We start from the raw sequence: 11,646 nt of genomic DNA, 5'->3' as shown, positions 1-11,646 counted from the left end.
GTACAGCCTGATTTAAGAGCCCCATCAATACATCTATCTGCTCAGCCAGCAAATATGAGTATTTATTCAAACATTGTGACAATTTGGCTTGACATGGCCAGCCCTGGGCTGGAGTGGTGAGTGAGGCTGCCCAGGTCCCTGCTCAGGAGGAGATGTCCACTCTCTGCCTAGCAAGCCCTCTCCCTGCTTAACCCCTCAACCCCACACACTGATTGGATGTGATGACAGCAGATCAGAGGTCCAGCCACCCCGTTGGCAGTTGGTGGCACATACACTTCAGAGAATGCATGTACTAGGAAGCAAACTCTGAAAACCATTGACCCCAGGACCCTGAAGGCTGACAGCTGCTTGAATGGTAGGATTTCTCCCGTGAGAATGGGCACTGGTGGGTGGGCAGAGACTAAGACCAGCCTACTCCCAAAACTAACTTCTAGCTTATAACTCCCTGGTGCCCAGGGACAATGACCTTCTGAACATTCATTGGGGGACAGGCAGCCAGAGGGCAGACTAGTGATAGGGAGAAAAGAGGAAGAGGCTGAGTGCCCCTTCAAGGGGCTGTGTAAGCCACACTCCGCTCTTTGGGTTCAGGTTCCTGCTGAGAGCAGCAGGTGGGAATGGTAAAGAACCAGAGCGCTTTGCTATGCACACAGGGAAGGAGGTGATGGCAATGTTCTTTGCTGGTGGGGCCACAGGAACTGCAGCCTCCTGCCAGCCCAAATGTGTGACTCTCAAGCCCACAGACGTGTCTGGATGGGACATGCGAGGCCACATGGTCCAACCTCATCTCTGTCATCTCCCTCTGCAGCCACAATATATGAAGAAGGCAGCTAAGGCCTGGAACAGAGCAGAGAGCCCCTGAGGCCACGCGGAGAGCCAGAACTGACGAGAGAGCCGAGAGAGCCGGGCTGTGCTTCCTCCTACTGGTTCAGTGTGGACTGGGCTTGGTCCAGTTGGGCGGTGCCAGACAAGGAAGATGTGGAGCTCCGCCTCGGGAAGTAGAGGACGGTGAACCAGCAGAAGATGAAGACACCTGCAGTGGAGAGAGGAACTTGGTGGCCTCAAGGTGCTGGGCAGCCTGGGTGGCGGCTGCTGAGGGCAGAAAAGCTCCATTGTAAGTGCTCAAAGACTTAGAAAAAATTCAGGCAAAAATAAAACTCACTCCTATAAAAGAACGGAAAAGAAATCTTGGAAATGAAAAACACAGACCTTGAAATAAAATAGGACTTTGAAATAAAATACATACCTGTAAGAGTGATCAAAAATAAGGTTAACATTTAAATTTTTAAAAATATATTGCAGTAAAAGACACATTGCCATGAATTCCTCAGCTAAATAATCCTCTGCTCTGAATACACGTCTCTTCATTCCTGCCACTTCAGAGCAGCTCTGGGTGTTCTCTTGTGCTTGTCTTTTTGAAGTGTGATCAGAATACAAGGCATGCCGCTGCTGAGTGCCAGCCGATGGGAAGGCAGGCTCGCAGAAAGCATGGGAGTCCTTGTGCACCTGATTCAGCGGGCCTGGCACCGTGTGACTGCTGGGCTTTCTCTAGTCAAAGTGGCCATGCAAGGGAAACATGTTGAATTGATTCAGGACTTCAAGCGGCCCTAGCAGCTCAAGTAAAGCCTGAAAGTGGCAAGAATGACGGGATAAGGATGCTCAAAGTGAGGGGGAAGTATTTTGTGGTGGATTAATGACAATGTGTTTTTGTTGCTATTTTTTATGTTTAAAAAACACACACACACATCAGCTTTTTGTCAATGTAACCTCATACACCTATTGCAGAAAAGAAAAGGAAATTTTGGACATACAAAACAATCACCGTTACTGCAGTGGGCTTTTCTACTGTTCCTTTATAAGTGATTACTACAGGATGCATTTCAGCAAGAAGAGGAAGGGTGTGGGATGCAAGAAATTAGAGAAAACAAAGACATTGAATGAGAAAGAATACATGTGCATTTAAAGGAAATGCATAACTAAAATGCTATACAACAACAATATTGAGAAGTGTCCCATGGACAGTTAAAGTGTACCCAGGGTTCTGTTGGGAAGAAGCTAGAAATAGCAAATAATCCAGACTCAGCTGAAGCTTAACTAAATACAGTGACTCATGCAGACTAAAATATTAAAGTGACTTCTGCAAGAATAATGATCTAAACAGGACATGGTGGTACATGTCTATAATTCCAGCACCCAGGAGACTGAGGCAGAAGGATCGTTGTGAGTTCGAGACCAGCCTGGGCTACAAAGTGAGCTCAAGGCCAGCCTGAACTGCATAGAGAGACCCTGTCTCAAAAAGACAAAAAAAAAAAAAAAGAATAATGATATAATCTATAATTTCAAGATATATCTCTCCCCAGTCCTTAACCAATGGAACTTTCCAGGCATGGACTCAGGATTCTTGAGGTGGAACCAGCCTCAGATGATCCCAAAATAATCATTTCTATTGCTATTAATATAATTCCCATATACCAAAGACCTGCTAGGTCCCACACATGTATAATTAGTTATTTATTTATTTTTTATTTTTGTCTTTTTTCGTTTTTATCGGTACAGGGATTGAACTCACAACTGCCTGCTTGCAAGGCAGGCGCTTATGCCACTGAGCTAAATCCCCAGTCCCTAATTTATTTTGAAATCTGGAGAGGTAAGAATTGAGATGACTAGAGATGAAGAAGAGCTGGGGATGTGGCTCAGTTGAGAGTGCTTACCTCGAATATTTACAGGCCTGGGTTTGATCCCCAGCACGAGAGGGAAAAAAAGGAAAGAGAATTGAGGATTGGAGGTGTTGAATAATTGCTGGAGGGGTGGGTGCTGCTGGGACTCTAATCCATATCCACCTGGCCCCAACCGCCAAGCACACAGTGTCATGGAGGCTCTGAGGCCAGCCCTGGCGTTATTTGTGAGTTTGCATCTAGGCTGGCTGAGTTCCTACCAATGGCTCAGACAAGATGACTCTTGTCATCCCCTTCTCACCTGTTACCCTCACAGTCAGGTAGTGTGCTTTTTTGAGCTGTTTGTGTGTGAACAAGGATCAAGTTGTTGGAAAGAAACTGTGAACCACTCTCTGGACTCTTACTTTCCTGGGCTCTCAGAGGAAGGAGGAGCTGGGCTAGGGAATAGATATAACAATCTCTTTAGAGACCCCATCCTTGCCATCTGGACATCAAGTCACATGAACTTTCCATCCTGATCACATCTGATTGGACCAGAAATGGTCAGCTGACTTGCAGATCATAAAGAGGCAGCCATGTTGGACAGCCACGTGGGGCCATGGCAGCAATGGGCAAGAGCAAGAGAATGAAGGCGTTTCCACAGACACCCAATGAGAACAGCACGCAGCTTCAAAACAAAAGAGAAGAGAACAGTATGTTTTGGTTTGGGTGGTTTTTCCCGATTCTGGTACCAACTTCTGTGAATCTGATACACTTGCCCCAGGTCCTAAGGGAGACCTGGGGAAATCAGTACCTCCAATTGGCACTACCCTCTGTGGAATCCTGTTTGTTGCAAAACCCTCTTCCTCACTTCCCAGCCCCTGGTGCAGACAGGCAGCCCATGGCCCTCCTGACCCAAGAGCCTCACCTTGTAGGGAGTTGAAGAAGGCAAATATATAAATGGTGGACAGGCCTAGTGGTGTGAGGATGGCCAGCCCCCAGGTCATGCCCACCAGACTTGAGAGGCCCAGCACGGTGATAACAGCCTTCCAGTTCTGTCCCTGCTGCTTGTTCGCTGTTACACTGGGCAGAGTAAAGATCTTCCAGGCTACCAGGGCCAGCACCACAGCACCAAAGAGGAAGGTGATGAGGAAGTAGCCATGGACAGTGACATAGAGGGCAGGTTCTTTCTGGATCCAACACCTGGAAGAAGTGGATGACCACTGGGATTGGGAGAAGACCACCCCCCCCAACAACAAGCCCCAGGAAGTCTCCCTGGCTGATCTTTTGTGGTCAAGAAGATGCCTTTTCACCATTTCCACCCATCTGCCCCTTCTCTTTCCCTGGGCAAGGAACCAGCCTGGTGGCTCTGTAGACAACAGGTGAAAAGGGCTGAATCAACCCCAGAATGGTGTTTCATTTGCTCCACATCATGTTGTAAAAATCCCAAATTAGTAGCTACATTGTAAGTCAGAATGCTTGACATAAACACACAGATCTCTGCTTCTCTTGACAGTGACCAGCAGTCCCTTAGATGGACATGTGACTTCCAATCCACCGCAGTCCTCCCTATTGTATAGATGAGGAGATGGCAGCCAGGCTCACTAGCAGTCAGGGGAGAGACTGGGCTGCTGGAGTTGTTGGGCAGATTGTGCTCCACTAAAGAGCACCTGAAATCCAGCCCATCCTCATTCACCAGGCTAAGTGCTGGGCATGGGGAGGGAGTCACATTTTTTATTTTGCCTCCTCCTTCCTGGGCCCTCTCCCACTTCACTTCCTGTTCCCAAAGCTAGGCAGATTTGAAGATTGTTCTCTCTTCCTAGGACACCCTCTTCCCCCACCTCCCTCCAGCCCCAGGGTGTGAGCCTGGTGTCACCCTGCTCCCAAGGCCACCACTCACAGCTCCAGTGCTGTGCGGTTCTCCTGGTCACGGATAGCATAAACGCCATAGCTACCGGCACTCCCCATACCAATGACTACTAGGGTGGGCAGACCTGGGCACAAGGAGAACAAGTGGGCATTACCAGGGAGTCCTGGGCACATCCACTTCCAAATCTCCTCCAGCTGCCCATTCCTCAGATAAGCACAGGGCTGATCTGAGAGGCCCCCTTCTGCTGCCTAGATAATACCCACCCCAGCCGGCCAGGCTCAGCTTCAGGAAGTAGTGGCCGAAGTAGGTGTTGAAGACCCTGATGGACAGCAGGTAGAGATGCAAGGCTTCCAGGCCCATCCAGGTGAAGGTGCAGAGCAGGAAGTAGTGGAACACAGCAGCCCGGACCCAGCAGGTGGCACTGGACCCCTGTGAACCGCTCCCCACACTGATCAAGAAGGCGAGGTTCAGCAGGAACAGGCTACAGCTTAGGGACAAGTGGATCTTGGGAGCGTCTTCCGACTTGAACCTCTGCAGAGAGAGCCTGGGGCGAGAAGGGCCAGTGGGGGCCCCAGGAGCCACAGCTCAGTGGGGCATCCCGTCCACCCACACCACTCTCCGTTCCACCCAGCAGCCCCACTGCCAGATCTTCCAGCTTCTGCCATTGCCAGAAGCCCACATGTGTGCTCTCAGGTTCAAGTCTAGAAGCTTCCTCTGACCTTTGTGGGTCCAGTCCTGCCAAGATCAAGGCTTGACTCCATGTATTAGGCTGTCATTTCCTCAGTGCCTTTGGCTTTCTTATGCCTCCCAGACATGGCTCAGCCTTCCCTCTGCCCTGACACCTTAGCCTGCTTCTTCTTGACTCTGTCCTTTCTTGGCCCGCCCAACACCTACACCACCTTCAAAACCCCCAGGGATGATTTCTTCATAGGAGGCTCTATCAAATGGCCCAGAGCCCAGATAGACTTGTATGTTCCCAGCAGTGCAGTGGGACCCACAGTCTTCCCTTGCTATATTCTTTCTGAGCACTCAGGGCCCCAGCATAGTGGGCCGGAGAGCCCTGGGTTCATTGGTTGGATGAATGGGTGGGCACAGGATGGATGGGTGAGGCCTTGGATGTAGTAGGAAGACAGGGTCAGAGAGGGACAGGAACTTCAAGAGTCACAGAGCCTCGGGCCACCTCTCTGCCCAGGACTTCCTAGCAGGTCTTGCCTCCCCCTCCTCCATGGACCCCTCCCTCTAGATTCCTTGAAAATGAGGTCCCACAGGGCTCTCATTAAGTGATGGGAGCCCCAAGTAGTCTAAAGTATCCTAAGGGACAATGTTGCCCTCACCTGAGATGCCAGCCCCCACCCTTGGGAGCTGGTGACATTTCCTCCTGGTGCTCCAAGCCCAGTTCACAGGGTCCAGCAACGCAGCCAGTTGGCAAGTGGTGCTCAGCTTGTTGGGGGTGGGGACAGTGTCGTAGGCCAGGGCTCAGAGTGGGGAGGGTGGGGCGATACCACTCACTCCAGGGTGCTGGCCTGTGGTGGGGTGGGTGGGCTCATGGGGCTGCAGCCCAGTGCCATACTATGACAGAGGCACAGAGGGGGCAGAGGGGAGCCTCAGACTGGAAGACAGGGACCAGATTGCTGCTCCACACTGAGAATGGTGAGCTGGGGCTGCAGGAGCAGAGGCAAGGCAGGCTAGGTGGGGGACAGGATTCTCAGATCCTGGGGCTCTTGAGCCAAGGACGGGGCTCAGGAGAGCAAGGGGACAGTGCTTACTGCTATTCCTGTCTCTCCTTACCTGCTCCTCACTTCTGATACAGCCCCAGGTGACCTTGAAGAACACCCTTCCCACCTGCAGCCATGAGGCACACAGGGAGGCGGCGGCGGTCTGTCCCGTACCAGTTCCACTCCAAGAGCGGGCACCTGGCCAGGTGTGGCCAATAGCAGTGCACTCCTTCCCTTCCCTGACCACATGGCTGCGGGCACAGGCTGGTTCCACCACAGCCATAAAGCTGGACTCTGCTGTGTGCATGGATCAGCTGCTCGGGGACACACACACACACGCACACACGCACACACACACAAACACACACACACGTGTGCACACATACACGCATGCACAGAATGGACCAGTATTGTGGATGCATGACCTCTGCAGGGGTTACCAGAGCCTCAGTCTTGGGTAATACTTCGCCACCACCATCATGACATTCTCAATAATTTTGCTGTTGTTACTGTTTTGTAGTCCTGGGAATTAAACCCAGGACCTTCACACTGAGCTACATTCCCAGGCTTTTTTATTTTTCATTTTCAGATGAGGTTTCACTAACTCACTAAGTTGCCCAGTGACTCAAACTTGCCGTCCTCCAGCCTCAGCCTCCCAGAAATCTGGGATTACAGGTGTAATCTAGTTTGTTGCTGATTTTTGAGACAGGGTCTTACAATGTAATCCAGGTTGGCCTTCAACTTCCTATATAGCCAGTTTGAGCTCAAACTCACAATCCTCCCGCCTTAGCCTACCAAGTACTGGGATTACAGGTGTGTACCACTGTACCTGGCCTGCATAATATTTGTACAAGAGGTCATGTATTTTTATTTTGGGCTGGGCCCTACAAATTATATCCCTACTAGTGTCAGACACACACAAAGACACACACACAGGAACATATATTTAAAATAATGAAAACCTTAAGAGACCTATATTCTAGTCAGCAGACTATGTCACTGTCAACATCCTGGTTTTCATACTGCACTATGTTATGTTAAGATGTCACCACTGGGGGAGGGTGGTGTGTAGGAGAAGGGATTCTGTGCTGTTTTGCAATTATCGCTTCTTATATAATTATTTAAAAATAAATTTTTGAATAAAAGAGAGCTCGATCTTATGGTTATATTTCCTCGTGAGCATCTAAAGAGCTGTGTGTGGGGAGGGCTGGGTTTCCTAAAGGCCTGAGTGGGAAGCAGCTTGACATGACTGGCAGAGGAGAGGACAAAGCCATGAAAGGTGGAGACGAGGTCCTTCTGAGGCCCTGGATCCAACCCTGCCTGAAGTCCATACACCTTGGCTTTTTCAGTTGCATGAGACACATATGCCCTACCATGGTAAGCCAGACTGGGTTGGATTTCTGTCACTTACAACAAAACATCCCTTACACATTTCAACCTCCAACCCTGCTTGTTCAGAGAGGAGATATGGAGTGAAGAGAGTGTACAGAAGGGAGTACAGAATTTTTCATTTTCAGATGAGGCTAGGTTAGGGACAAGAGTATACAAGAGGGAGTACAGAGGAGAGTGTGGAGTGGAGTTGGAGTCACCCACCTGAGAGTGATGTAGAGAACGATGGTGAAAGTGAGGAATATCATGGACGCCCCGCAGCCTGCCTGGGAGATGCGTGTAAGGATCGCCACGGTGGCCCTGTCCAACATTGGCCTCTGTGGATGATCCCCGAGTTGGGGCCACATCAGCTGGGAGACAGGCCCAAGCACCCCAAAGGCTCTGGCCTTAACAGGGAACCCCACCCGGGGTAGGGACTGGGAGCCTGCAGGACTCCTGGGATCAGGCGGCGGGGGGGGGGGGGGGGCGTCACCAGCAGCAGGGCGAAGAAGGTCAGGTGGTCACAGCGGCACACAGTCTGCTCAGCTCCCAGCTGGGTGGAGCAGCCCCTGGAGGCCCAGTCTCCTGTGGGCCCTGGACAGAAGAGGGACATAGAGGAAGGAAGAGAGGGGGTCACCCGAAGCCCATACCCCCCTCCTGTCTGCCCCAGAGAGGTCCTCCAGGCCCTACCTTTAGTCACATCCCAGAACACACAGGTGAGGGTCATGTTCTGAAACCAGAAAGTGAGAGTCTCAGTGGAGGCGAGCAGAGACAGGGTGGCCTACCCTAGACCACTCTCCTGTGGGCTGCATAGGAAAACCAGCCACACAGACCAAAGTACCCTGGACTGGTATGCGAGGATGCTAACATGGCATGGAGCAGTGACTTTGGACTTTGGAGGGACTCCAGGCCAGTTTGCATGCCAGTGCATGTTAGCCAGGTGGGTGTGCACGCTGTGTGCACACAGGTGGGTTTCTTGAGTTCTCATCTACACTTCTGTGAACACAGGAGTGTTTGTGAGTGCGTAGGCACACATGACCTAGATAGGCTGTGTCCCCAGGCACAACTGTGCAGATGGCTCTAGTGGCCTCCCCTGGTGGATGTGGAAAGGAAGAGGGCACAAGTTCCCACGTGTGTCTACTTCACGTGTCTGTCTGCCTTACAGCGACTGTCAAGCCTTGGAGTGGTGACTCACAGAAGGGTGACGAGGGTGGGAGAGGGTGATCTCCAGAGGTTCCGACAGCCCAGTGACAGGCATTTGGCCCACACTCAAGCCCACCACATGGTTGTTCAGCACACTGCTACCCTCCTCCTGGAGGAGCCTGGGGCCCTGTAAGGGGAGATAGAAAGGCCAGGCTGCAGGAAGGGGTGAATCAACCCACTCTGGTCGGCAGTCCAGGAACCTCCAGGACCTGTGACCCTTGCCTGAAGGCAAAGTTGGAGGCTAGGGGATCAAAGGGCCATGGGAATGTAGGGCAGTCTTCTTCCTGCTACTCTCTCGAGTCTCCCACTTGGGGTGACCCAGGCCCTGTGCTACAGACTGGTCGCAAAGCCAAGTTCCTGACAGTGCTGCATTGCTGATCTCCAGTGCTCCTCTGCCCTCTGAATTGCAGGGCCAAGGGATAGGGCCATCTTAGAGATGGAGCAGAGGGAACCTCCACGTCCACAGGCACATGCATATCCTGGGCCTGCAGGAAATAGACTGCAGAGCCAGCTCTGGAGTGATCGGGCCACTTGGAGACACTCTTGGAGGTTCAGCACCACCTACTCCCTCCCCACTGATCCAGGGTCCCCGGCAGGGGCCCTTGGTTATGGAGCCCTGAAAAAACTAGCACTGAACCTCACAACTTCTGAGTCCCCAGTGGCCTCTCCTCACCTTGAAGACGTTTCCTGAACCGATGTCTAGAACAGTTATAGCCAAGCGCACCATTGGCCTGTTGCCTGGCAAGGATCCAAAGAAGCTCTTGGGAAACCAGAGTCTGTCGGAGGGCTTCTCCTCATCCTTCATCACCTGCCTTGGGATCTGCAACCAGACCCAGGGGCTCCCGTTTTTACCCAAAGATTCTTTGCTTCAACACAGGTCCTGCCACTGCCCCAGCTGAGACAGGAAACTGGCTGAAGGAGGCAGGAGGCAGCTGGCTGAACACGCAGCACCTGGGCACTGGTAGCTCTGAGAGGCAGGAGCTCAGGCCAGACTGCTCCTCACAGGCAGTGGACACAGGGACTAGTGACAGCACATATGGACTCCACTTTCCCAATGTGGAAAATGGAGCTAATTATGTGCTTTGCTGGCCACCTGCCAGGCTGGAACTAGCTGTGAGGGATGACACCCAGGCAAGCTCGGTTTGCAGAAGGGTCAACTGTGCTGTGCTTTGGATGTTAAGGTCCGATAGCCCCCATGTCAGCATGGGGCTTGATGGTGGTGGTGTCTGGTTTCTGCCTTGAAAATAATGGAAAGAACAAAGTCACTAAGAAAAAATTAAGCAAGGGAAATGACATAGACATGAACATTCACATGGAATGTGAAATCCAACAGTAAGTGTTTTAAAAACTAAGAAAAGTCAAAATGTTAAAATAAGCTGCAGCAGTGATTACAAAGCATGTTTTGTTCAGCTGCTCATCTCCTTGGGTCTCCTGCAGCTGCATCCTGATCCTGCCTGCTCCTGGCCTCAAAGGCATCCTGTGTGCACACTGAAATGGGGGGAGCTAAGAGTTAGAGCTGAATAGTTCAGCTTTCTCTTTCTGGGCTCAGCCCTTATCAAAAGACATGTGGATGATTTCTGGTGCCCGTTCACACCCGGGCAGTGGGCTCAGCTGTCTGGTTAATACAGTAAGGGATTGAGAAAGGACTGCATTTCCATTTCCCCTTCTCCAGACATGCGTACAAGTCCCCTGATGATAACCAGCTTGCCTGGCTGCCTGGACTTCCACCCTTGGGTTCATTTTCCCAGGGAGGCTAGCGACTTGCTGAGCCCTCATGGTGCTAGGAATTTCTGTGCACTAACTCAGTTGATCCTCTCAGTCATCTCAGAAGTGGGCAATATCTTTATCATGTGAGGAATCTGGGGCACAGAAAAGGTAACTTGCCCCCAGTCACAATGGCTGATAAGGGGCAGACCTGGGAATTGAATCTGGACCAATGTAGATGCAGGGTCCTCTTGTTTAGCCTTTAGTTCCAGAGTTTAGTCTTTAGTGCCTTTTCTTTGGTTTCTTGGGCAGAAGAGCTCCTGGGTATTTCCGACTTGGAGGAGCCTGTGTGCTGAGTTTACAGAGAAGGACTTTGGGACACAAAGAGGGAGAGGGGTTTCCCAGAGTATACCTAGAGTAGTGTGGGAAAGGCAAGACTAGATCGAACCTAGGTCTCCTGATCACAACTCACTTACCTCTTATGCGTCACCCAGGTTACATGTCTATACCCTCAATCACCAATGCCCAGGTTCTGCATGTGCAGTTAACTCACTAGCACCCACTGACAAGGTGGCAAAGCTCTACTGAATGGAATCTGGGAGGGTTAAGCATAATGGGCACCAGTACTGGATAGAACTTTCAGAAATGAGCACAGGACCTGAGCCAGCCAATGGGCATGAGGAGGTCTTCACCTGAGAGCGCTTCAGAGAAAAGAGCAGGTCTTCTGAGGTGTCAGTGCTGATGTCCTGTACTAGAGACTTCACAAAAGGCCTGTCCACAGTCCCCACTGAGTTTTCCACCAGATAGGACTCATAGTACAGCCAGTGCCTGCAAGGGAGGTGGTAAGGGTCAGGGAGGTAGCATCTTGAAGGCTGAGATACCCACTCACCAAACTGATGCAATGAAAGGCCTGACCCAGGACATCAAAAACTTGAACTCCCTGGAGGAGGAAGAAGCTTGGAAACCAAGTTGTTCCTGAGAGATTTAGCTACTGAGCATTTTTTGTGTCTGTCTTTTTCTTTTTGTGGTAGAATACATACAGTAGAATTTTCTGTTTTAATATTCAATTCAGTGGCAGAAGTACATAAGCAATGCTGTGCAACCATTACCACTAACTAGTTCCAAAACATTTTCA

At 51.0% G+C, this 11,646-nt stretch overlaps 1 protein-coding gene across 5 annotated transcripts in view; it reads right to left on the bottom strand.

Moving 5' to 3' along the window:
• Positions 1–41: 41 nt before the first annotated feature.
• Positions 42–11,646, bottom strand: part of Adgrg3 (adhesion G protein-coupled receptor G3) — a 29,185-nt gene continuing 17,580 nt past the window's right edge. For 3 of the 5 annotated variants that reach the window (XM_013154984.2, XM_013154985.2, XM_013154983.2), the window contains 11 exons: positions 11,204–11,339; positions 9,481–9,627; positions 8,800–8,934; positions 8,295–8,334; positions 8,098–8,198; positions 7,830–7,942; positions 5,856–6,044; positions 4,785–5,065; positions 4,552–4,645; positions 3,580–3,854; positions 42–1,030 (listed from right to left, as the gene is read on the bottom strand). In XM_013154984.2, coding sequence (XP_013010438.2) covers positions 918–1,030; positions 3,580–3,854; positions 4,552–4,645; positions 4,785–5,065; positions 5,856–6,044; positions 7,830–7,942; positions 8,098–8,198; positions 8,295–8,334; positions 8,800–8,934; positions 9,481–9,627; positions 11,204–11,339 — 1,624 coding nt within the window. In that variant the 3' untranslated portion in view covers positions 42–917. Of the gene's footprint in view, positions 1,031–3,579; positions 3,855–4,551; positions 4,646–4,784; positions 5,066–5,855; positions 6,045–7,829; positions 7,943–8,097; positions 8,199–8,294; positions 8,335–8,799; positions 8,935–9,480; positions 9,628–11,203; positions 11,340–11,646 lie in introns of those variants that run through there. The other 2 variants (XM_013154987.2, XM_063247389.1) reach the window with 2 other exon arrangements.

The sequence above is a fragment of the Cavia porcellus genome, unplaced genomic scaffold (assembly GCF_034190915.1).
Source record: "Cavia porcellus strain 051 isolate PalLab524CR breed Dunkin Hartley unplaced genomic scaffold, mCavPor4.1 scaffold_4, whole genome shotgun sequence".
Lineage (NCBI taxonomy): Eukaryota > Metazoa > Chordata > Mammalia > Rodentia > Caviidae > Cavia > Cavia porcellus.
This window is presented reverse-complemented; position numbering and strand designations above follow the sequence as displayed.